Here is a 27,796-nt window from a genome sequence, read left to right as displayed (position 1 = left end):
GTGATAGCTGTGTGGAATGAGCTTCCTGTAGAAGTAGTAGAGGCCAGTTCAGTTGTGTCATTTAAGGTAAAATTGGATAGGTATATGGACAGGAAAGGAGTGGAGGGTTATGGGCTGAGTGCGGGTAGGTGGGACTAGTTGAGATTAAGAGTTCGGCACGGACTAGGAGGGCCGGAATGGCCTGTTTCCGTGCTGTGATTGTTATATGGTTATATGTTATATGGACACTCACAAAATGCTGGAGGAACTCAGCGGGTCAGGTAGCATCCATGGAAATGAATAAACAATCGACATTTCATCAGGAAAGGAAGGGAGAAGAAGCCAGAATAAAGTGGGAGGAGGAGGAGTACAAGCTAGAAGGTGATAGGTGAAGTCAGGTGGGTGGGGGAGGGAGGATGAAGTAAGAAGCTGAAAGGTGATTGGTGGAAAAGGTAAAGGGCTGGAAAAGAAGGAATCCGATATGAGAGGAGAGTGCACTATAGGAGAAATAGAAGGAGAAGGGGCACCAGGGGAGGGGATAAGCAGATTAGAAGAGAAGAGGCAAGAGGGGACAGAGTGGGGAATTGAAGAGGGAAGGGGGAGGAGGTAAAATTACTGGAAGTTGGAGAATTTAATGTTCATGACATCTGGTTGAAGAGCACCCAGATGAACTATGAGGTATTGCTTCTCCAACTGGACAGTGATCTCATCATGACAGTAGAGGAGGCCATGCATCAACATGGCAAAAAGGGAATGGAGACTGGAACTCAAATGGTTGGACATCAGAAATCCTACTTTTAGTAGATGGAGCAAAAGTGCTCAATAATGTGATCCCCCAGTCTACCTTGGGTCTCAGCTATGTCGAAGAGGCTACATCAGGATCACTGGATACAGTAGACAACAACAACAGATGTGCAGGTGAAATGTTGTTTCACCTGCAAGAATTGTTTAGGGCCCTGAATAGAGATGAGGAAGGAGGCGAATGCTCTTTCTTCATCCCCCTTTCCCCATCCACCTGTCTTCACCTATTACCTTCTTACTTGTACTCCCCCACCCCCACCTTCGGATTCAGGTTTCTTCCCCCTTCCTTTCCAGTTCTGATGAGGGATCTCAGCCCAAAACATTTATTCATTTTCATAGATGTTGCCTGACCTGCCAGGTTCCTCCAGCATTTTGTGTGCATTGCTCTGGATTTCCAACATCTGCACACTCTCTTACGTTTATACTTACAACACTGATTAAATGCTTTCAATGTTAAAAGAAAATAGTCCAAAAAATACATGAAGAAATAATCCAGTAAACCTTGTTGTCAGGCTTCTAGTCAGACTACATAGAGAAAATCAGTGCCTGGTAATGCAGTCTAAAGGCCAAGAGCATTATACAGTAGTCCCCATTTCCAGTTCACATTATACCATTCCAGAAATTCGATTAGGCATTTCTAATTGGTGTATATTTGCATGCCCGATGTATTGATATGACATGTTGTTACTGTTGGATATGAATCTAGTAATCCTTTTGCACTGCCATTATTTATCTTATTTGAAATTAACCATACAACACTGGTCTATGGAACCACTATCATTTGGTAGTCGCAGATCTCCACAGTGCTGATTGCTGTACTGCAATGCCATTTAATGGGCCACTCACACTGAATTCAGAAACATCCGAAGAGTAGCTCAGAGCTTCCTGAATGCTGTCTGTACAAGCTGAAATATATACCACCTTACTTTATAGAGGTTTGTCAAATCATGAGGATCATAGAGAAGCTGAATGGCCATACACTATTCCCATAGGTAAATGTTCTCCTGATCAATATCAGAGGTACAGGAAACACACATCATTTTGTGGAAGTCCTCTCTGCTGTATACATCTTTCATTGACAGCACTAATGCTAAAGCTGGATCTTGGGTGAGAAAGGTTGTATACTTCTTCCATGACTTCTGACATCTGTATGGAAGTCAACTCCTCCAATGAAAGTCACTGCACTACAGGAACTCTGGTGAGATGAGATTTTGTTGTCTTCAGTAGTCTGATATCTATTTCAGTACACCCCTAGGAAATCTATCAGGGTCAAATTCCAAACAGGAGAGCTCATCCATTGCCTGGGGGAGAACAGTGACAGAAGGATACAGAGGGGAAGAGTGACAGGATGACGATCAGGCACTACACATGCTGGACTCTGTGGTATGCTACAGGAGGGAGGGTGCTTCTGTCCGTGCACTCACAGATACTTCAATGGCCAGAAGCACCTCTTGGAACTCACTCCAAACCTAACAAACTGAAGTTGCTAAATATGATGAAGGGTTTCGGTCCGAAACGTCGTCACTACCTCCTCCCATAGATGCTGTCTGGCCTGCTGAGTTCTGCCAGCATTTTGTGTTTTTTATTTATTTCCAGCATCTGCAGATTCACTTGTGTTGCTAAATATAAACTTACATTAATGAAATAAAGACATATTAAAGTTTTTCTTAAGCTATATACTTACCTCTAGTATTATTCTACTTCCTTCAAACAACGACTTAATATTTCTATCTGGATCCTCCTTGGAAAGATTTATGAAGCTATTAATTTCCTGAGGAATCGTTGGATCAGGGGTTCCATCACATTTCATGTAACGTTGCCACTGAAGGAGCAGACCCACAACATTTATTTCAAACAATACACAATTGAAATAGTGAAAATCACAGCTCAAACTGTAATGTTGCTAAATTAAATGAACTAAAATGCATTCTACTTCAAATGACATACCAAATTATCTTAAGAGTAAATATAAACATGGTTTTCATTAAGATTGTACTGTTACCCAGTGATATTCTTCATATGTCACAGTTTCATAGAGCAATACAGCATGGATACAGATCCTTCAGCCCATGCCAACTGTGGTGACCATCCAATTTCCAATATTTGGCCTATATCCGTCTAGCCTCACACCTGCATGCACCTATCAAAGTGCATCTTAAATGATACTATAGTATCTGCCACGCCCACTTCCTCTAGCAGCTCAACCTATATACTCAATACCCTTTGTCTGAAAACTTCACCATCACGTCTCTTTTACATCTCTACCCTCTCAATCTATGCCTCCTAGTTTTGGACTCCTCTACCCAGGGAAAAGACTGTTACTACCTAACTTACCTATGCCTCTTATAATATTAAACATTTTAAACATTTATGGTCCTTTCCTTTTTAATGTTTGATATACATGGAGGTGCAGCAAGGTAGCCTAGTGGTTAGCATAACACTATTACAGCACCCAGATCCAGGGTTCATTTCCACCACTGCCTTAAGGAGTTTGTACCTTCTCCCTATGACTGTGCAAAGATATTTTATTTATTTTTATTTATTTTATTTAGAGATAGGCCCTTCCAGCACCACCCAGCAGTCCCTAATTTATCCCTAGCCTAATAACAGCATGATTTCTAATGACCAATTAACCTACTAACCGGTACATCTTTGGACCGTAGGAGGAAACTGGAGCATTCAGAAAAAAGACACATATTCCGTGGGGCAGATAAACAAACTCCTTACAGAGTATGCCAGGACTGAACTCCGATGCCCCAAGCTGTAATAGCATCACACTAACTGCTACATTGCTGTGGTTTACTGAGGCCCAGAAATTAATAGTATTATTTGTAAAGAGTGAGAGAATCCATGCCCCTCTATAACCACAAAATAAAGGAAAACAAAAACATAAGGAAGCCAGCCAGGTTTGTTCTGCTAATTACAATAATTATACCATGGCTGATCTTAACTTCATCTACGCTATCCTGGTTTATATCCTTCATATAATAAAGCTGAAATTAAAACGTTTTGGTTATTTTGAATTGAATTGATTGATTTTTGCTACCCTGTGTGTCAGGAACATGACAACACATGTATGGCCCTACTCAAAATTTCAGGTAATGACACTTAAATCGAATACCCATCAAAGAAAAAAAATATTCCTTCAGAACCTTTAATTATATTGCAAATGCCTCTTTTAAATATGATAAGCTAAGTTGTAACAACGTGCTCTCATGTTTAACAACCCCAATCTCTTACTTACCAGAGCAAACAAGTTTGGAGTGAAACACAATATTGAACAACATTACCTTGGTAACTTCTCTAAGATTTTTGCGCAACCTCTGAACAGAATCCATATTCCTTTCCAAAATTTGGAAAAGTTCAGGTAGTTCATTGTCTTTACGTGCCTTATCCTGTTTTGGGTAAAATTAAAGCACATTACTTTACCTTAACGCATGAATTCAATTTTACTAGTACCTACACATCTTGCAAAAAGCTCTTAGGAATGCATTCACAGGAAAGTTTTGCAATTCATGCAACAGACCATGTACTGAATTCCAGCTCTTTTTTAAGTCACGTGCATATAATTACTAGGAATATAACAATTTTCTTACATTTTCAAGAACTAGCTCAATGAAAGCGAATTATATTTTGAAGATGTTAAATGATCCATGGTATTACACATGGATTGTGTTAATTCTGGTGCAAACCAGTGATATTCAGCACCAAAGATGGAATTGTATGTGTTCTGCCCTTTCCTGTTAAGTTCACAGGAGAGTCAAAAATCAGTCAAATTTCAATTATATTTTATGATTTGTTGAGAGAAATATTCATAAACTTCCAGTTGACCCCATTGTTCGTGCTTCAAAGTCAAAGTAAATATATTACCAAAGTATGTTCATGTTACCATATACTACCTTGAGATTCATTTTCTTACAGTCATTTTCAGGATAAAAAGAAACACAATAGAATTTAGGAATGTGTAAAAATTTCAGACTATGCAAATAAAAAATAATAACACTTAAGAAAGAAATCAGTAGAGTTATAAGAAAGTATGAAGTTACCCCAGCAGACAAGGTGAAGGATAATCCCAAGAGATTCTATAGATACGTTAAGAGTAAGAGGATTGCAAGGGACAAAATTGGTCCTCTGGAAGATCAGAATGGTAATCTATGTGTGGAGCCAAAAGAGATGGGGAGATCTTAAATGAATTTTTTGCATCTGTATTTACTTGGGAGATAGACACAGAATCTAAAGAAGTGAGGCAAAGCAGCTGTGAGTTCATGGACCCTATACGGTTTTCAGAGGAGGTATTTGCAAACTTGAGGCAAATTAGGGTAGATAAATCCCTAAGGCCTGACAAAGTGTTCCCTCGCACCCTATGGGAGGCAAGTGCAGAAATTGCAGGAGCCCTAGCAAAGATATTTAAATTATCCTTAGTGACAGGTGAGGTACTGGAGGGTTGGAGGATAGCTAATACTGTTCCACTGTTTCAGAAAGGCTCTAAAAATAAACCAGGAAATTATAGACTGGTGAGCCTGACATCAGTAGTGGGAAAGTTATTGGAAGATATTCTAAGGGACCAGATAAGTAATTATTTGGATAGACATGGACTGATTAATGGTAATCAGCACGGCTTTGTACGTGGTAGGTCATGTCTAAACAATCTCGTAGTTTTTCAAGGAAGTTACCAGGAAAATAGATGAAAGCAAGGCAGTTGATGTTGTCTGCATGGACTTTAGTAAGTCATTTGACAAGGTCCTGCATGGGAGGCTAGTCAAGAAGGTTCAGGCACTTGACCTTCAGGATGAGATAGTACATTGGATTAAACATTGGCTTTATGGAAGAAGCCAGGGAGTGGTAGTAGATGGTTGCCTCTCTGACTGGAGGCCTGCGACTAATGGAGTGTTGCAGGGACCAATGCTAGGTCCATTGTTGTTTGTCATCTATTTCAATAATCTGGATGATAATGTGGTTAACTAGATCAGGAAATTTGCAGATGACACCAAGATTGGGGGTGTAGTGGACAGTGAAGAAGACTATCAGAGCTTGCAGTGGGAGCTGAATCAGCTGAAAAAATGGGGCTAAAAATGGCAGATGGAATTTAATGCAGACAAGTGTGAGGTGTTGCACTTTGGTAGGACCAACCAGGGTAGGCCTTGCACAATGAGGGGTAGGGCACTGAGGAATGTGGTAGAATAAAGGGATCTGGGAATACAGGTCCATAATTCATTGAAAGTGGCATCGCAGGTAGATAAGGTCAGAAAGAAAGCTTTTGGCACATTGGCCTTCATAAGTCAAAGTATTGAGAAGAGACAATGGGATGTTATGTTGAAATTGTCTAAGACATTGGTGAGACCTACTTTGGAGTACTGTGTGCAGTTTTGGTCACCTACCTACAGGAAGGACGTAAATAAGGTTGAAAGAGTACAAAGAAAATTTATAAGGATGTTGCCAGGACTAGAGGACCTGAGTTATAAGGAAAGACTGAAGAGGTTAAGACTTTAATCCTTGGAACATAAAAAACTAATGGAAGATTTGATAGAGATATACAAAATTATGAGGTTATAGATAGGGTTAATATAAGCAGTTTTTTTCACTGAGGCTGGGTGGGACTACAACTAGAAATTATGGATTAAGGGTGAAAGCTGAAAAGTTTAAGGGTAACACGAGAGGAGACTTCTTCACTCAGAGGGTTGTGAGAGTGTGGAACATGCTGCCAGTGCAAGTAGTCCATGTGAGCTCAATTTCAACCTTTAAGAGAAGTTTGAATAGATATATGGATAGTAGGGATTTGGAGGGCTATGGGCCGGGTGCAGGTTGGTGGGACTAGGCAGCTTAAATAGTTCAGCACAGACTAGTTGGGCAAAATAGCCTGTTTCTGTGCTGTATTTTTCTATGACTCTATAATACTGAGAGCATGAGTTGTAAATGGTCCTTGAAAGTGAGTCTGTAGATAATAAAATCTGTTCAAAATGGTGGAGATTGAAGTTATCCATGTCGGTTCAGGAGCAGAAAACCTCCAAAAATCAAAACATTTTTGAACACTAACATGACATCACAAATGAAAAATTCTACAAGACACTGGGAAGGTTCCCAGGCGAGGCGCAGGTCTCTGCATCACAAACAGTCCTGAGAAGTGACCTCACATATGTAATGAAAAGAAGTTAATGAAAAATAGAAAAAAACACTTCATAAAGCAAAAATAAAGGTCTTGATCAAGTATTGAAAGAGTGGTTTCATCAGCATCGGAGTGAATATATGCTGCTTAATGGTATGCTGATTATGAAACAAACCATGATCTGACATGAAGAATTGAAAATTGAAAGTAATTGTGAATATTCAGTAGGCTGGTTACAGTAATTTAAGAAAAGGCACAGCAATAATTTTTTAAAGATTTGTGCTGCTGCAGATCATGAAGCAGCTGAGAAATTCATTGATGATCGAACATGCTGAACAGCTGCATCAACACATATGTGTGAAGAGCAAATATAAAACAGAGACAGCAATGCTAACATTGCACTTGCTTTTCTTACCACCACCTCCACCTGCAAGTTAACCTTGACTCCAACACAAGGACTCCCAAGTCCCTTTGTACCTCTGATTTTTGATTTTTTCCCCCCGTTTTGAAAATAGTCTACACTTTTCTACCTTCTACCAAAATGCATAACCATACACTTCCCTCCACTTCTTTGCTCACTCTCCCAATCTACCTAGGTCCTTTTGCAGACTCTCTACTTCCTCATCACTACCTTCCCCTCCACCTAGCCTCATATAGTCCACTAAGCTGGCCACAAAGCCATCAATTAGGTCATCCAAATCGCTGAAATATAATATGAAAAGAAGCAGTTCCAATACTGACCTCTGTGGAACGCCTCTAGTCACTGGCAGCCAACCAGAATACCCCCCCCCCCATTTTTCCCATTCTTTGCCTCTTGTCAGTCAGCTATCTTCTATTCGTGCTAGTATTTTTTCTATAATATCATGGTCTCTTATCTTGTTAAGCAGCCCGAAGTACGAGGACCTTATCAAAGACCTTCTGAAAATCTAACTAATCAACATCCACTTTAACTATCCTACCCTTTATTTTCACAAAGCATTCCAACAGATTTGTCAGACAATATTTCCCCTTAAGGAAACCATGCTGTCTTTGGCCTACTTTATCATAAGCCTCCAAGTACCCCAAAACCTCATCCTTTATAATGGACTCCAAAATCTTTCCAATTATTGAAGTCAGGCTAACTGGCCTATAATTTCCTTTCTTCTACCTCCCTCCCTTCTTAGAGATTTAAGTGATTTTGTGGAAGCATTAGTAATGCTCTTTCCAATCTCTTCAACTATCTCTTTCAGAACCCTGGGGTGTAGTCCCTGATCCTTTCAACATTACAAATAAATCTGTTTTTTAAAATCTAATTTATTAACTTGATTTCCACTGCCTTCAGTGGTAGAGAATTTCAAAGATTCATTGCTCTATGGACTAGTTCCCCAGGGTGACATTCCTATTTCTGGATGTCCAAGCCATCAGGAATATCCTCTCTATATTTAATCTGCATGGCGTTTCACAATTTTATAGGTTCCTTGAGAAAACATTCTGCTACTGTTAAAGATTTAAACTGATAATTTTAGTGCATATATATATATTGCACAGCTTCTTAAAAATAAACTTTACCTCATATGCTTTGACCATATGCTTCCTTTCAAAAATGAGGGGCAACAGCAACTGAAATTTTTAAATGGCATATTACCCTGGGATGTAGTAGGAAAGAGGAGAAAACGACTGATCAATCCATTTTGTGAACATTCCTTAATTTTACTCACACACCCATTTTCTTTTCCAATCCCTTCATTTCTTTTGTCGTTCTCAATGTTGAGCACTCTCAGTAAAGTAATACAAACCTCTGCTGCTATTCTTGCTCTCTCTTCCTCCTCAAGTCTCTTTTGCTCAAGAATTTCTCGTTCCAATTGTTCAGCTGCCAATCGTAATTCTTCTGTTAAATATAAAATGTTTTTATTTGTCTTTGCAGGTAATACAAAATGGCTAGATCCAGTTTGACTGGACAATATGAACGACCCAAAACCAGGAAAAATCATCCTTAACTTATTTCCATCTAATTTAATTGTACCAATTTATAGTGTTAAGTACTAATGTTACTGACATTTCTACACAGTCCAAAAGGAAATACCGTAATTTTGCAGAAAGCACTGTGTAGATTGCAGAGGGTTGTGGAGGCTAGATCAATGGCAGCATTTTACAAAGAGATAGATGCATTTTTGGAAGATCAAAGAATAGAAGGCTATGGGGAAGTCTTGGCCATAATCAAGTTAAAATCTAGAACAGGCTTGATAGCCTACTCCTGTTCCTATTTCAAAGTAAAATTCATTGTACATATCCACAGGTGCAAAGAACAGGACATTATGCAGGATGATGTCTGAAAGAGGCAACACTTTTACAGGCAGCTAGCCACAACTTGGTTCCATTTTATGTTCTTATGTGTGCAGTTTTCTGCCCAATCTATTGTAATACAGAAGATGATCTACAATACGAATGTCTTGCCTTTTGATTGGAATGTTAACTGAGATTCTGCCTTCAAGCCCTATTGCACAATAAAGAATTGCTTTAAAGAAGAGCAGTGGAGGTATCCTCAATATAAAAGTCAAAAATTATTATGTAGTTAAAGTCACATCATCTCTTATTCAACCCTGCCATGGACAACTTGTCTTTCATATAATATTGGGTTTAAAACCACTTCATTAGCTACAAAGTGTTTAAGTCATACTGACGTCTGAGGGATGCTATGGAAGTGCAGATCTTTCTTACCTACTATCTTACTCCACTCATTACTATGGAATAAAAGGGTGATCGTATTCTGTCTGGATCTGAATACAATACCAAATTCAACATTAAATCCCAGAGTGACATTAATTACTCACAGAGCAGCCTCCCCTCCACTGACTCCATCCACACTTCCTGCTGCCTCAGAAAAGTAGCCAATAATCAAGGAAACCTCCCATCCCAGTCATTCTCTCTTCTCTGTTCTCCCATTCAGCAGAAGATGTACAAGCTTCAGAGCACCTACCACCAGACTCAAGAATCTGTCATACGTTAGAAGATTAACTTTTGATCTCCCAGTCTACCTCATCACGGCCCTTGTAACACTTTATCTGTTACCATGCACTGCACTTCCTCTGTAATTGTAGCACAATATTCTGCATTGTTTTCTTTTTACTGCCTCGATGCAATTATGTAAGGCATAATTAAGGACTAGGTTTCGGGGTACATGGAAACTAATGACAAAATAAGTCAAAGTCAGCATGGTTTCTGTAAAAGTATACCTTTCTATGCATATAAAACACTTAAGAAACATACATATTTCAATAATTAAACCACTGCGTTGCTTAGTAATAATTGTAGCTTTCATCGGGGCAGGGCCTTTCACGTGCTCCATTAAGATTGCTCCGACTGTAGCCTAACGCTTTTCCAATGACCGATGGTGCTTCACCTCTTTCTGATCGCTTTATTATTTCCACCTTATTTTCAATCGTGATCGTGATTATTTTCGTGAACAGAAACACCGCGGATTCAGAGCTTCACCGCCAGGTCCTAATGTCCACTGCACTGAGCCAGGTTAAATAAGGGACTTGAGCATCCGCGTTTTTTGGTATCCACGGGGGGTCTCGGAACCAGTCCCCCGCGGATAAGGAGGGCCGACTATATTTAATCCTTCTTCTTGACTTATAATATATATCTTATTGTACTCTGTATTCTTCCTTGTGTCCTTTCGTCAACTTTCACCTCAGGTTTACAAATGGCACCAGAAAATGCAATTAATTTTCCATTTGCAATATTTCTATAATATTTCTAATAAAAACATGCCTACACATCTCCTTAAACTTTGTGCTGGTATGATAGTGATTCATTGAACCCCCTGCTATGTGATGCGGATATACTGAGCTGCAGAGAGCTACATTGTAATTGATATGAATTTGAAGAGGCTGATGGGAACACTTACTGCTGTAGTTATATATTTAGATTTGTAAAGCTTTTCTTCTAAATCTTCTGGGGTGTTTGTCAGCATTTTAATGCCCAAGGACTCAGGAAACTCTGGACCAAGAGAAAATGTGCCCAGATTTTTCTGCATTGTCCACAATATTATAATAAAAATCTGAAAATTATTATTGGTGGCAGTAATAATAATTATGTGCTGTTAGATTTCTATGAAAAATCCAATTCACTCATTCACTTTGGAAAATCTGATCACCTGGCTGTACTTCTACTCCCTGAGTATAGGCAGAGACTAAAGACTGCAGCACCAGTAGTGAGGACCAAGAATGCATAGATAAGGGAGGCACAGGAGTGCTTACAGGATTGCTTTGAATTGGTGGACTAGACCAGTGGTCCCCAACCACTAGGCCGTGGAGTGGTACCGGGCCACGAGGAAACGATATGATTTGGTGGTATGAAGTGATGTGAATCAGCTGCACTGCAGTTGACTCATATTGCTTCATACCGCCAAATCATAGTGTTTCCTCACAGCCCAGTAGCACATGCTTTGCAGCCCGGTACCAGTCCGCGGCCTGGTGGTTGGGGACCACTGGACTAGACTGTATTCAGGGATTCATCTTTGAATCTGGATGAGATGCTACAGTTGTCACCGACTTCGTTAAAACTTATGTGGATGAGTGTGTGCCCATGAAAACTTACTGTAAACGTACTAAAATTCCCAAACCAAAAGCCATGGATGAACCAGGAGGTTTGTAGTCTGCTAAAGGTATGTCTGTGGCATTTCAGTCTGGTGACCCAGGTCTGTACAAGAAAACTTGGGGAGAGCTACCTCAAGAGCTAAGAAACAATTCCAAGAGAGGTTAGAGGCAACATTGGATGCACATCAACTCTGGCAGGGTTTGCAAACCATTTGCTTCCTACAAAGCAAGTCCCAGCATCATGAGTGACAGTGATGATTTACTTCCAGATGAGCTGAATGCCTCTTATGCTCACTTTGAGGATCTATGAGGATCCCTGCAGCATCCAGTGACCCTGGGATCTCTATCTCAGAGGCCAACGTCAGGCTGTCTTTCAAGAGGGTGAACCCTCGCAAGGCAGCAGGCCCTGATGGAGTACTTGCTAAGGTTCTGAAAACTTGTGCCAACCAACTGGCGGAGGTACTCAGAGACATTCTCAATCTCTCATTGCTATGGTTGGAAGTTTCCACCTGCTTCAGAAGGACAACAAATATACCAGTGCCCAAGAAGAGCAGTGCCTCAACAACTATCGTCCAGTAGCACTCACATCTACAGTGTTAAAATCCTTTGATAGGTTGATCAAGGCTAGAATCAACTCCTGTCTCTTTAAGGACCTGGGCTCTCTGCAATTTGCCTATCGCTACAATAGGTTTATGACACATGCGATCTCAACGGCTCGCAACACGGCCTAGGATCACCCAGACAATACAAACACCTATGTCAGGATACTGTTTATTGACTATAGCTCAGCATTTAACACCATCGTCTCTACAGTCTTGATGGAAAAGCTACAGAACCTGGCCCTCTGTACCTCCCTCTGTAAATGGATCCTCGACTTCCTAACCGAAATACCACAATCTGTGCTAATTGGAAATAACATCTCCACCTCTCCAATGATCAACACAGGCACACCACAGGGATGTGTACTTAACCCACTGCTCTACTCTCTCTACACCCAATACTGTGTGACTAGGTATAGCTCAAATGCCATCTATAAATTTGCTGATGATACAACCATTGTTGGCAAAATCTCAGATGGAGACAAGAGGGCATTCAAGATCGAGATATACCAACTATTTGAGTGGTGTCATAGCAACAACCTTGTACTCAACATTACAAAGACCAAAGAGCTGATTGAGTACTTCAGAAAGGGTAGAACAAGGGAACACAAACCAATCCACATAGAGGGATCAGAAATTGAGAGAGTGAGCAATTACAAGTTCCTGGGTGTCAATATCTCTGAGGACCATACTGGTGCAGCTATACAAAAGGGAGGACAGATATTATGCTTCATTAGGAGTTTGAGGAGATTTGGTTTGTCACCTAAAACACTAAAAAAACTGTTAGGGATGTACTGTGCAGAACATTCTGAATGTATGCATATCCATATGGGGTGGAGGCTACTGCACAAGATTGAAGTCAGTTGTATAAAGTTGTAAAATTAGTCAACTCCATCATGGGTACTATCTGGGTATCCAAGACATCTTCAAGGAGCAGTGCCTCAGGAAGACAGCATCCACCACCACCCAGGATGTGCCTTCTTCTCTTTGTTACCTTCAGGCACACACTCATCAATTCAGGAACAGCTTCTTCCCCTCTGCTATCCGATTGCTAAATGAACATTGAAGCCAATGAACACTACCTCACTACTTTTTTTCATTTTGTTTGTTTTCGCACTACTTATTTTAACTTAACTATTTAATGTAAATATATACAGTATATTTTCTATATTTATTATGTATCGCAGTGTACTGCTGCCACAAATATAACAAATTTCACAACATATGCTGGTGATACTAAACCTGATTCTGATTCACGCACTTTAGTATGAGAAAACAAAAATGGCCAATAAATGCTTATCTTTCCAGTGACACCAATCCTAAGAATGGCTTAGAAACAAAGATCGTACTTACCTTCTTCCAAATGCTTTTTTTCCTCTTCTTCTTTCATAAGTTTTTCTGCAGATTTGCCACGTTTCTTCTTTGAAGCAGCAGAACTTCGGACTGAAGTCTTAAAGTAAAAATATACCAGATATTGTATCCATTTTAAGAAATGAAAGCCAAATCAGTAATGACCAGTTGAGCAGATGGTCTGCAACATCAAGATAGTAATGCAACATAGACATTCCGAACCTCAAAGCTAGAAAATTTATCTACAACACAGGAAGAAATAGAGTGCTAAGTTGAAAATTACATTAACCATGGTTAAAATAATCAGTGGCAATGTCAAGATTTTCATGTTAGTTACTGCTTTTACAGTGCCAAACTTTGTCATCAATAAACTTTTCCGTTACTATAGTCCACAAAATGACAGTCGGTGATCATTCACAAAAGAACTAGTTTTTACTAATGCTGAAGATGCAAAAATAAAATTATTTAAAGGAACCAAAATCTCATTAGTCTGCACTTTATGTGAAGTGGATAATTTCACACAATATTGGTTACAGAGAAAAATGAGGTTAAACATTGTTTTGGTGAATCCTTACTAAAAGTAGGATGGAATCTTGAATAAAGGCCTGTACATACTATGATAAACCTGAGTATAATCCTTCACTGTCTCCCTCAAGAACAAGCAAGCAACTGGAGAATAAAATACCCCTTTGAAGTAGCTGAACAGTCACATTGCCACCAACTTACTGTGTCTTTCTAAATTGGGCTTACCAGTAATCATTATTCACAGCAGACTAATATGTTCAAAGTAGATAAAAAGTAGCAATAATTTTATATTAATTATTTATATTAATACATAATTTAAATAGAGGATTTTCTTAGAACAAATTATATTAGATCCAATCTATAGAACTTGGATGGTTAGAACCTCCCTCCATCAGGTATCAATAACACAACTCTAAAGCTACTAACAACTTATCTTCAAACTTCTCTTTTCAAAACTATCTGTTACTTATATATAAAATATATTCTCATTTGGCAAAACCTAAAACATGCTAATAACTACAGTAAAGATAAGTAAATTTATAAGATCTCTTTCAATGATACTACACTATACCTCCCTGGTTCCGGGCTTTTTATTCTTTTTTCCCTTTGGTGCCTGCCACCATAAAAAGAACAAAATTGAATAAGTAAGATATTTCATAAAGAATCAGGAGACATTAAAATGTTTCTATGGCTCTAAAATTGTCTAGATAGCAAAAACATTAAACAAAGCAGATTCATACAACCAGATTATAAACATCAGAGATTCTACAGATGCTGGAAGTGTGTGTTGCTCATACAGGCACATTCATAGTCTGATCTGGATGAAGTGATAGAAGTTAGGTATCCCCCAAGTACAGAATCTTGAATCTACATGTCTGTGTTTGGTATTCCTCTAGGTTCAATATCACTTATACACTTAAAACAACTTTGTGGGGATAAAAATCCAAAGGCAGTCTGAAGCAAGCCCAAAATAGAAATCTAAATTAACAAAATGGTGTGATATTTTAAATACATTAAAATAAAATCATTTCTCTGCAACTCCTCCCTATGAGAGTGTTCTACAAAATATTATATTCACTTGTTATTTAAAATAATGCTGGAAAAATTCAATAAGATGCTCCACTGAGCTACAATAATTTTTAATAATGCATCTTAGTGACAATCTATGATTTTTAAGAGTTGCATTCTATTTCATCATTAAACTCAGAATACTGTAGTGTACTCTACTGACTGCCAGCAATCCCATAAATTAATATTTTAATTTTGTTGACAGAGGAGACTGCAGATGCTAGAATATGAAGAAACAAGCAATCTGCTCAAGGAACTCAGCAAGTCAAGCAACATCTATGGGAAGGGTGGGAATGTGGGGAAGCAACTGTTCATGTTTTAGGACTGAAAGATTCAGTCTATATGCAAGGTTCTGACTCAAATAATCAACAATACCTCTGTTCCCTCAGATGTTGCTTGACCTCAGGAGTTCCTCCAGCAGATGAAACATCGATTCTAATGTTCATATATGTCACCTTATACTACCCTGAGATTAATTTTCTTGTGGGCATTAACAGCAAATAAAAAGAACCACAATAGAATCAATGAAAAACCACACATGACGGAGATGACAAACAACCAATGTACAAAAGACAACAAACTCACCAAATATAAAAAAAGGAAAACAAATAATAAATAAATAGATAGATAGATAGATAGATCGATAGATAGATAGATAGATAAGCAAGCAATAAATATTGAGTACATGAGTTGTAGTGTTCTTAAAAAAGAGTCTTTTTTAAAAAAGGTTGTGGCATCAGTTCAGTGTTGGGATGAGTGAAATTAACTCCTCTGGATCAAGAACCTGATAGTTGACAAGTGTTCCTGAACCTGGTGGTGTTGGACTTGAGACTCCTGTACTCCTTCCTGATGGCAGCAGTGAGAAGGGAACATGGCCTGGATGGTGCTGGTCCTTGAGGATGGATGCTGCTTTCCAGCAATAGTGCTCCTTGTGAACGTGCTCACTGGTGGGAAAGCTTTAGATGTGATGGACTGGGCTGTATCTACTAAGTTTTGCAGGTCTTTCCGTTCAAGGGCATTCTATTCAGGTGATCATGCAGTCAGTATACTCTCCACTGGGCATTGATAGAAGTTTGTCAAAGTTTTAGATGACATGCTGAATCTTTGCAAACTTCTAAATAAGTAGAAGCACTGTTGTGTCTTCTTTGTAATGGTACTGTAACCCCTGGGTCGCCTCAGGCATCGCTCAAACTCGTTCTAGTCTAGGGGGAGCAGCCTTCGGCCCCGCCAAACTGGGTAATCAGCTGGTGTGGATGCTGTGTGATGTCCCCGCCTCGCCCAAAAAAAACAGACAGTACACCTTATGCGATTAAATGAGTACAATTTATAAAGATTACTATAACTAAGCGATTACTAACGATACAGTATATATGAAGAAAAAAAAGAAAAGGCGCCAAACTTATCAAAGTCCAAACCACTTCGTGCACAACCGTTGGAGCTCAATTACTGAAGTCTTCTGGCATTTGATCCCCTCCGAACTCCTCGATCCGCCTCCTGGGACCACCCACGGTGGTCGACCAGACGCTCCACACTCCTCTGTCTCCGTCTCCTCTCCTCACCGAAAACCTTGGGCCGGGGACCCCCACTCGGGGTCCGTTCCGTCGCCCAGCTTCCAGCATCCCGTCCTCTCTCTCTCACTCCATCGCACCGACTCCCCAAAATCCCCGCCAACAATCAGTTTACAGTCCCAAACAAGATTCCAGCACTTATCATAACAAAGACGCCAGCATTCCTACTTTTAACAAAACAAAGACGCCATTTTGATTACATACACAGTAACAAAGAAAAAGAAGAAACCCCCTTTACACTCTCCCCCCACCAAATAAAAGTCATGTCCTCATGACTATTAGATAACTCATCACCTTTCCTGCCAACACACCGTAACCCAAGCACAAGCAGTGACATCTCCTCCCCACACAGTAAACCTCACGCCCTGTTCCTTAGGCGCTATATAGGCCAACTATCTGGGCGTTCCCTAACCCTGCTGAGACCTCCGTACCCCCCTCACCTAAACCCTTAGGCTAGGACACAGCTGGGGATACCTTTGGTCCACTACCAACTCCTCTTTCAACCTCTCACTCATGCCCCACACTGCACACAGCTAACCCTCCCCACTACACCTGACTCAGTGGAAGAAGGGCCAAAGGTCTCTTCCTCAATCGAGGGAAAGTCAGCAAAAGGCAGCATGTACCACACATCCAGCACATCAGCCTTTGAATCCGTATTCTTCCTCATTTCTTTGATCGGTAGCTGCTGTTTGATCTTCTCCAAATGGAAACACGTGGCCTGCACTGCTCCTGCAGTCTCTTCAGCCTCCTGCAATTGAGATTATCATCTTCTCTGGCCCCTGGCTCAGCAGTTCTGACTCCTGCATCTCGGCCATCTCAATCTGGAATGCAGTTACTCCAACAGCTTCTTCCACCCCGACCTGAAAAGCAGCAGTTAAAGATTGGTCACCCTCCAGTTCAGTATTCACTGCACTTCTCTCCAGCTTTTTTTCTCCTCATGACTTCTTCCAGATCAACCTTCAGGTTTTGCACTTCATTTGAACTGTCGATGGTCATCTTCAGGTTCCCTTCAAGCTACCGCTTCCCCCTTCCGAGATTTGTCCGCAATTTCTTCACCTCCCCAAACTCCCTTCTCCAGGCTCTCAGTTTGCTGTGGCCCTCAGTCAGACAACTTTCTTCGTTCTCTCCAACTTGTAAGTCTTTCAAATGGTTCCAGATCACTCTCTCCGGTCTCTCCATCTTCATTTCAAACTTAATTCCGTAGAGACAGACACTCACGAGCTGCGACCTTCGCCAGCCCTGGCACGTGTCCAGAAAACACTTTAACTCTGTAGTTCTCAGCCGCTCCTGCAACGCCCTCACTTCATATTCTCCTGAGGCAAATCCAAATACCAAGAGATCATCCACATACGTCAAAATTCCAAACGCCTCCACACCCCCATGGTCTTCCACATGCCCTGCAGGAAGGTTGCAAGGGCTCCAGAGATACCCTGTGGTATCTTTTCGGACCGGAAGACTCCTAGGGAACTTATAACCACCGTCTTCTCCTTGTCGGCCTCACTCATCGGGATCTGGCAACATCCACTCCTCAGATCCAGCACCTTAAACCTCTTCGCACCACTCAGATAGGCCATCGCCTCTACGGCCCAATATAATCCATACACACGCTGCCTACGTCTGCCACGGCTGTAGGGGCCAGTCGCCGCAACCTCTGCCTCACCGAGGTGTCTTCAGCAGTCAACTCCCCTCCCTGGTGGTATTTCGCAGCGTCCACTAAGAGGGTCTCACCCTCAGATACTCCTCCAGGCCATACCACCACCGGCTCTTGTTTGAATTCGGTATCGGCCCAATGCTGCTACACACGTCCGAACAAGCAGCTCGAAACTCTGGGTGCATCGATAATGCCTCCAAACAGCTCTCACCCGCCTCCTCCGGGCAGGCCCCCAAGCGCACCAACAGGATATTGGTTCTCTCCATAACCGAAACGCTGCCCGTCTCAACAGTGTCCGGACACATCAGCATTAACGATTCACGAACCTCAGTCACCTCCACATTTGCCTCTAAGAACTCCATTTTCACTGACCAACAACCGTCGTCTTTATAATCACCGGCACTGGTACCCCAAATCTCCAGTGCCGTCAAGGGTAAAGGCTTCCAAAAACGGTTATAAAACAAACTGTACAGCAACTTAACCAGTGCCCCGGTGCCGAGGATGGCTTTAACTTGACTTCCATCCATCTGTAACAACACCTGAGTGCGTGGTCCCTCTAAGCCTTCAGGAATAGGGTCTGTTCCTTGCGGGAGTTCCTTGGTACATTGCTGGGAACGTGCTCCCCCAGAGACCCCAAGCCGTTCCCCCACTGGGCCTCCTCTAAGTTTCCCGACACCTCTCGGATCAACGGAACAACTGATCCCCTTGACAGATCCCCCTGGCTCCGCAAGCAATTTATCTGCCCTCCTAACCAAAAAGGATACCCTAAAAGCTTCCCACCAATCTCCTGCCACGGATATGATAAGCCCCCCAGCTGCGGCATTTGACTTCCAGTCGAACCACACGCATTTTCCCACACTTTCCCAGAACTGGCAGCTGTCACTTCGAGGTAATTGCGCCCGACAGTTCTAACAACACTACCAGCCCGCCTACTCAAACTTTCAACCAATCCCTGTCGCTTTCCCTCAGCCAAGCACTGCCACTCACCCAACAACTGAGAGGTCTGCTCCGCCCATGTCTCCGCCCCTTTAAGGCTGGACATTATTCCAACAACCGGGCGGAGCCTACCACTGCTGAAACATTCCAACCAGACCTTCCTCGCTCTCTTAACAGCATGGACAGCCCATGGCCCCACCACCTTTTCGTCAGCGCTAGTCGGAACTCGAACAACGACCTCCGGGCTACCAACAGCAGCCACCCCACCCAACACACATGCAGAGATAACCGGCAATCGCACACCCACAAAGGCACACCAGCTCTTCGCCGCAGACATAATTTAAAGAGGGCGATCACACAGCTTCCACAGAAATCAATCCCGAATGAGCCCCCACAATGTAACCCCTGGGTCGCCTCAGGCATCGCTCAAACTCGTTCTAGTCTAGGGGGAGCAGCCTTCGGCCTCGCCAAACTGGGTAATCAGCTGGTGTGGATGCTGTGTGATGTCCCCGCCTTGCCCAAAAAAAACAGACAGTACACCTTATGCGATTAAATGAGTACAATTTATAAAGATTACTATAACTAAGCGATTACTAACGATACAGTATATATGAAGAAAAAAAAGAAAAGGCGCCAAACTTATCAAAGTCCAAACCACTTCGTGCACAACCGTTGGAGCTCAATTACTGAAGTCTTCTGGCATTCGATCCCCTCCGAACTCCTCGACCCACCTCCTGGGACCACCCACGGTGGTCGACCAGACGCTCCACATTCCTCTGTCTCCGTCTCCTCTCCTCACCGAAAACCTTGGGCCGGGGACCCCCACTCGGGGTCCGTTCCGTCGCCCAGCTTCCAGCATCCCGTCCTCTCTCTCTCACTCCATCACGCCAACTCCCCAAAATCCCCGCCAACAATCAGTTTACAGTCCCAAACAAGCTTCCAGCACTTATCATAACAAAGACGCCAGCATTCCTACTTTTAACAAAGGCGCCAGCATTCCTACTTTTAACAAAACAAAGACGCCATTTTGATTACATACACAGTAACAAAGAAAAAGAAGAAACCCCCTTTACAGTACTTACACGCTAGAAGCAGGACAGATCCTCTGAAATGGTAACACAGAGGAATTTAAAATTGCTGAGTCTCTCCACCGCTGATCCCCTGATGAGGACCGGCTCATGGACCTCTGCTTTCATCTTGTAGACAAAAATCAGCTCTTTGGTTTTGCTAACGCTGAGTGAGAGGTCAACCATGATCTTATTGAATGGCAGGACCGGCTCGATGGGCTGGATGGCCTACTTCTGCTCCTATTTCTTAAAAAGATGTTGTTGCTGTGGCACCATTCAGTCAGATTTTCAATCTCCCTCCTATATGCTAATGCATTATTTCCTTTGATTCAGACCACAATAATGGTGTCATCAGCAATCTTAAATATAGTATTGGAGCTGTACTTAGCCTCACAGTCATAAGTATAAAGCAAATAGAGCAGGGGGTAAGCATACAGCCTTGTGGTGTACCTGTGCTGATGGTGGTTGTGGAGGAGATGTTGTTGCCAATCTAAATTGATTGGAGTCTGTATTTAAGAAAATTGAGGATCCAGTTGCACAAGGAGGCTCTAAGACCTCATTGATTAGTTTTAAGGGGATTATAGTAGTAAATACAAGGATGTAGTCAACGAAAAGCATCCTGATGTATCATCTTCATTGTCCAGATGATCCAGGGTTGAGTGAAGAGCCAATGAAATGGTTTCTGCTGTTGACCTATTGTGATAATAGGCAAATAAGAGCTGTTCCAAATCACTCCTAAGGCACCAGGCTTCATCACCATCTTCTCAAAGCACTTCATCACTGTGGATGTTAGTACTACCGAACAAGAGTCACTGAGGCAGTAATCACATTCTTCTTGGGCACCAATATGATTAAAGTCTGCTTAAAGCAGGTGGGGACCTCAGACTGCCAAAATGAGAGGTTAAAAATATCAGTGAACACTCCAGCTAACTGAATAGCACAGGTCTTTAGTACTCAGCCAGGTACATCATCTAGGCCAGATACTTTCCATTTCACCCTTATGAAGAACGCACTCATGTTAGCATTTAATATTACATTCACGTTGTTGTCAAAGTTCATGAAGGTGCCTCCATGTTTTGTCTGTCAATGCAGGCATAAGGCATTGAGCTCAACTAGCAGTGAAACCTTGTTGCCACATATGTACTTTGGTTTCACTTTATAGAAGATGATAGAATTCAAGCCCAGCCACAACTCTTGACCATTGTTCAGAGATTCAAATTCAGTCTGGAATTGCCACTTTGCATGTACAATGGCTTTCTGGAGGCCTTACCTGAACCTCTTGTATTTTATTTGGTTGCCAGACCTGAACACTACTGATCTGGCCCTCAGCAGATTGCAGATGTCCAGTTCATCCAGGACATCTGGTTGGGGAAGACTTTGAATGATTTTGAGGAGACACACTTGACCATGAATATCTTCATACAGCCCATGACAATCATGGTGTATTCATTCAGATTCTCTGATGAGTCTTTGAATATGGCTCAGTCCACCAACTCAAAGCAATTCTATAGCCACTCTTCTGTTTTCCAGGACCATATCTTTGTTGTCCTTTCCTCTGGTGCCTTGCTCTTTAGCCTCTACCTGTATGCAGATAGGGGAAGGACAGCCAGATGATCAGATTTCCCGAAATGCGGTGTAGGGATTGAACAGTAGCCATTCCTAATTGTAGTATAGCAGTGGTTGAGTGCTGGGACCTCTCGTGCTACAGGTAATATATTGATGATAATTGGGCATAGATTTCTTCAAGCCAGCCTAATAGAGGTCCCTGGCAATGATGTGAAAGGCATTATTGTAGGTTGCTTCTTGTTTTCTAATTGCAGTACTCAATACCGTAAGAGCTTAACATCTGCCTTTAGCAGTATGTGAACTGTGGTCAGGATCATAGCAGAGAACTCTCTCGTTAAATAGAACAGAGGACACTTAATCATTAGATGTTCTAGGCTGGGAGAATAAGAGTGTGACAAAACTGCTACATATGAGTACTGCAAAGAGTTTATCATGAAATGCAGACACTCCCACCTCTTGCCCTTTATTAATTCTTTATAAAGAATGTTATAAAGATTTGTGGATATTTAGGCTCTTAAAAATAAACTTCCATTTATTTAGCCTCTATCACAATGTCAATATGTCCAAAGTGCTGATCAAGCCAATACAATTCTAATGGAGGAGACTAATTTACATGGAGGAACATAGACAACAATAAGGCAGAAACTATTTTACTGGTGATGGTTAAGAAATCAATATTGGGAAGGAAACTAGGCATTGTGGACAATAGAACAAGCACTCTCTCTACAGTCTCTCAGTCAAAAAGGGTGATTGTTTGGGATGAGGCAGTAAGTGACACCAGATATAAGCCTGGTGGGAAGAGTTCAAATGATTTGGGTTATTGAGCAACCTTGGGATTGATCAGCAGATAGTGAGGTGGGGATTGGAAGAATGATGGAAGGCTGGAGAGATGTTGGGTAATTGGGGAATTGATTAGCATTGGGGCATGTGAGGAGTGACAAGAATATGTTTGCAGGGTGAGAAGACACCATTCCCCATGTAATCAAAGAAGATGCAATACCTGTCTATTCACCTCTTCCCTTCCAACCACCCAGCCACCCAAACAGCTATACCAGGTGAACCAGTAATTCTCTTGCACTTTTTCCAATCCGGTGCACTTAATTTGGTGTTCACAATGTGGCCTCCTATTAACTGGGGAAACTAAATACCGTTTGGGGATTGCTTTGCAGAGAACACTGTATTCAGTCTGCAGGGTTAATCCTGAGATTTTTGTTGCACATCACTCCTATTCCCACGATCTGTGGCTTCCTTCATTACCACAGTGAGGCTCAATGCAAACATCATATATTCTGCCAAGACATTTTGCAATCTTCTCAAGAACTGTTCTTTCATTGTTTCCCATTATCATGCTTATGATGGTGAAATCAAGTCCAAGTTTAACTATCTTTCAACCATAATGAATATAGCCAAATGTAAGAGTGTTCTTCTGGGGCCAAGGTGCAAAACATATTACCAGCAGCCACGTAGGAGCCATGTGTTCTGTGTTGCCCATTTGTTATGGTAAGTAGTCACATTAGTGGGGAGTGTGGCAAAAGTAAAGGAAATAAGTTGCATATTCATGCTTATTTCATGGCAATTTGTAGCTCGGGACATATCTTTGCTGATCACTGAGATAATGCTCAGTAACGCTTAATTGTATGTTTGTTAATTGCCAATGAAGGATCAAGTAAAAGGTTTGACTTCTGGAGCAATCACTGGAGCTCTGGGTGTGTCACACAAGTATAATAAGTCTGTATATTCACAGGCAGGTGATAATTGCTTTGTTTGATTTTGGATCAGTTTTGCCGCTACACGTAGCACATAGCTCAATAGAAGGTATTGAGTGGCATGAGTGTAGAATTGTTGGTAAGTTGGCCTGGTCCAGCTTGTTCTTCCACCAAGTGAGCACCAGATGGCAACACCAAGTGAACACTCGGGGCACCACTGACGGGAGAAGCCAGCCCACCACAACCGAAGCAACACAGCTCCCCCTCCGTTGGTCTCATCTCTGAACCAGATTTGTAGTGTGCCCAACAGGGTCTTCTGATCACTATAAAAAACACTCACACTGCACACTATCTAACAGTACTCGACAAGTCCAGGTGACAATACAACAACGGTACACAAACTCCATCGCTATCGAGGAACTTGCTAATGGGATAGTCCTGCAGTACTTGATGTTCTTAGTATCCAGCAATAATTTGCAATTGTAAAAAAGACATACAAGATGAACAAATATAGCTTTGAATGGATCCAGAGTGGCTACTGCATTGGAGTGTGTCACCTTCTTACTGGAAACACTTAATGTTCATAGTCCTCATGCTCTGTCTTCCTTTTTCAGAAAGCGTGGCTTCTAATCTGTTGTGGTTGATGATGCCTGAGCTTGTATCTCCTGTTTCTCATGCCTCTGTCCAGTAGAACCGAGATAGAGATCCTCTAGTTCTCTCCTTTCACCCAGCAGATCATTCTTCATTATTTCCAACAGCTATGTATACCGTCACGCACATAACTCAAGTATATATCTGTAATTGACAGTTCAATCAGAAACTCTATGGCTTTTTTCAAGCACAAGTTTACACGCTGCGTATATTTTAAAATTTGAACGTCAGGTCAATGTGACTGTAACTAGAATAAAGTTCAATGGCATTGTAACAACTAAACTGGAACTCAGCGTCTTGAGATCTAACATAAAGCAATGGCCCTTAACCTACCCTTATTACCTCTTCTTTTATATATCTATGGAAATGTTGTTACATGGGGATTGAGTTGCCAATCCTGCAACCTCAGCAGCAAAGGATGATGGTGAAGATCCAAGGTTGAACTTTATATAAACTGTCAACTTTTCTGAGGGCTCATTGCATTATCTTTATATTATCTCGAGTTATTTATGTGTATCATCTTTATCACTCTCCTCAGATGTGCAGTAAATACCAAAGTTCAGAGGTCAAAGTAACATTTATTATCAGAGTACATACATGTCACCACATACAACCCTGAGATTCTTTTTCTGTGGGCTTACTTAGCAAATCTATCTAACGGTAACTGTAAACAAACTGTGCAAATGCAGATATAAATAAATAGCAATAAATAACAAGCATGAAATAACAATATAACAGAGTCTTTAAATGAACATAACTATCCCCTTTTATTCAAGACACTGATAGTTGAGGGGCAGCAACTGTTCTTCAACCTGGTGGTGTGAGTCCTGAGGCACCTGTACCTTTTACCTGATGGCAGCAGTGAGAAAAAATCATGGCCTGGGTGGTGAGGATCTTTGATGGATGCTGCTTTTTATGGCAACATTTCATGTAGATGTGCTCCACAGCTGGGAGGGTTTTACCCATGATGTACTGGACCAATAAGTACAATAAATACCAATAAGTATAATAGATACCAATGAAGCCAATAAATGCCAATAAGTAGATTAGTACATTTGCAGTTGTGGATAGTGAAGAAGGTTGGCGTAGGTAACAATGGGACATCGATAGGATGCACAGCTGGGCTGAAAAGTGGCAGATGGAGTTCAACCTGGAAAAGTGTAAAGTGATTCACTTTGGAAGATTAAATTAGAAGGCAGAATACAGGTTTAACAGCAGGATTCTTGGCAGTGGAAAGAATGGAAGGATCTTGGTGTCCACATCCATAGATGCTTCAAAGTTGCCCCACAAGTCAATAAGGTCATTAAGAAGGTTTCTGGTGTGCTGGCCTTCATTAGTCAGGGCATTGAATTCAAGAGCCATAAGGTAATGTTGCAGCTCAATACAACCCAATTTAGACTACACTTATAATATTAATTTCAGATCTGGCCACATCATTATAGAAAGAGTATGGAAGCTTTAGAGAGGGTGTCAGGGAAATTTACCAGCATGCTGCGCTGAATTAGAAAGCATATCTTATGCTGATAGGTTGAGCAAGCCAAGGCTTTTCTCTCTAAAGCGAAGGAGGATGAGAGGCAATTTTCTAGAGGTGTATGAGATGATAAGAGACATTGATCTAATGGAGAGCCAGAGAGTTTCTCTCAGGACAGAAATGGCTAATATAAGGGAGCATAATTTTAAGGCAATTGAAGAAAGTACAAGGGGATGTCAGAGGTAAGTTCTTTATGGAGAGAGTAGGGATGGTGGTCGTGGCAGATACATTAGGAGCATTTAAGAAACTCTTAGATAAACACATGCATGGTAGAAAAATGGAGGGCTCCGTAGGAGGGAAGTTTTAGATTGATCTTAGAGTAGGTTAAAAGATCAGAACAACAAAGGGCATGTACTCTGCGTGTAATGTCCTATGCGCTATGAGAAACTATTTATGCCTTTTCATTATTTGACACAAATTAAACAAAATTCTAAATGAGAAATATGACTCTCATATCAATTTGACATCAGTAAATGACAAGGATTATTAAAATAAATTTGCACACATTCAGAAACCTAAGATTTACAGATAATTGAGGTTTATAGACTATAGTTAATTAACTATGGCTCCATCTTCAATACTATAATGGCAAGCAAACTCATCACTAAACTATGAATCCTGGGAGTCAACATTTCCCTGGATCCTTGTTTTCCTGACCAACAGACCACAATAGGTAAGGATAGGCAGCAACACTTCCACCAAGATTATTCTCAACACTGGTGCTCCGTTACATTGCGTCCTCAGCCCCCTACTCTATTCCTATACACTCATGATTGTGTGGCCAGATTGTAGAACGTAGAAGATACAGTAGTACAATATTGTGCCCTAGATAAACCTGATCCACAAAAAATCTAATAAAAACACAAAATGCTGGCAGAACTCAGCAGGCCAGACAGCATCTATGGGAGGAGGTAGTGACGACGTTTCAGGCCGAAACCCTCCTGATGAATGATATAAGGTGTTGTTCCTCCAGCCTGAGTGTGGCTTCATCTTGACAGTAGTGGAGGCCATAGATAGACATATCAGAATAGGAATGGGACGTGGAATTAAAATGTGTGGCCACTGGGAGATCCTGCTTTCTCTGGCGGACAGAGTGTAGGTGTTCCAGTCTGCGTCAGGTCTCACCAATATGATAGATAGATACTTTATTCATCCCCATGGGGAAATTCAACCTTTTTTTTTCCAATGTCCCATACACTTGTTGTAGCAAAAACTAATTACATACAATACTTAACTCAGTAAAATATATAAAAAGCCATACCGGGAGCACCGGACACAGTATACCACACCAGCCAACTCACAGGTGAAGTGTCGCCTCAACTGGAAGGACTGTCTGGGGCCCTGAATGGTGGTGAGGGAGGAAGTGTAAGGGCAGGTGTAGCACTTGTTCCGCTTACAAGGATAAGTGCCAGGAGGGAGATCGGTGGGAAGGGATGGGGGGGACCAGTGGACAAGGGAGTAGCGTAGGGAGCGATCCCTGTGGAAAGCAGAAGGGGGGGGGGGGGGGGAAGATGTGCTTGGTAGTGGGATCCCATTGGAGGTGGCGGAAGTTACAGAGAATTATACGTTGGATCCGGAGGCTGGTGGGGTGGTAGGTGAGGACAAGGGGGACCCTAACCCGAGTGAGGCGGTGGGCGGATGGGGTGAGGGCAGATGTGCGGGAAATGGGAGAGATGCGTTTGAGAGCAGAGTTGACGGTGAAAGAAGGGAAGCCCCTTTGTTTAAAAAAGGAGGACATCTCCTTCGTCCTGGAATGAAAAGCCTCATCCTGAGAGCAGATGCGGCGGAGACGGAGGAATTGTGAGAAGGGGATAGCATTTTTGCAAGAGACAGGGTGGGAAGAGGAATAGTCCAGGTAGCTGTGAGAGTCTGTAGGCTTATAGTAAGTATCAATAGATAGGCCGTCTCCAGAGATGGAGACAGAAAGATCAAGAAAGGGGAGGGAGGTGTCAGAAATAGACCAGGTAAATTTGAGGGCCGGGTGAAAGTTGGAGGCAAAGTTGATGAAGTCAACGAGCTCAGCATGTGTGCAGGAGGCAGCGGTAATGCAGTCGTCGATGTAGCGAAGGAAAAGAGGGGGATGGATACCCGTATAGGCTTGGAACATGGACTGTT

General features: G+C 41.7%; 1 protein-coding gene across 2 annotated transcripts in view; it reads right to left on the bottom strand.

Moving 5' to 3' along the window:
- Positions 1-27,796, bottom strand: part of dnai7 (dynein axonemal intermediate chain 7) — a 106,273-nt gene that overhangs the window by 75,332 nt on the left and 3,145 nt on the right. For both annotated transcript variants that reach the window (XM_073066065.1, XM_073066064.1), the window contains exons 2-5: positions 13,416-13,512; positions 8,659-8,750; positions 4,071-4,175; positions 2,465-2,602 (exon numbers count right to left, since the gene is read on the bottom strand). In XM_073066065.1, coding sequence (XP_072922166.1) covers positions 2,465-2,602; positions 4,071-4,175; positions 8,659-8,750; positions 13,416-13,512 — 432 coding nt within the window. The remainder of the gene's footprint in view (positions 1-2,464; positions 2,603-4,070; positions 4,176-8,658; positions 8,751-13,415; positions 13,513-27,796) is intronic.

This window comes from Hemitrygon akajei, chromosome 14, assembly GCF_048418815.1.
Source record: "Hemitrygon akajei chromosome 14, sHemAka1.3, whole genome shotgun sequence".
In the NCBI taxonomy this organism is placed as follows: Eukaryota; Metazoa; Chordata; class Chondrichthyes; order Myliobatiformes; family Dasyatidae; genus Hemitrygon; species Hemitrygon akajei.
Note: the sequence above shows the minus strand (reverse complement) of the source record. Positions and strands in the feature narration are given on the sequence as shown.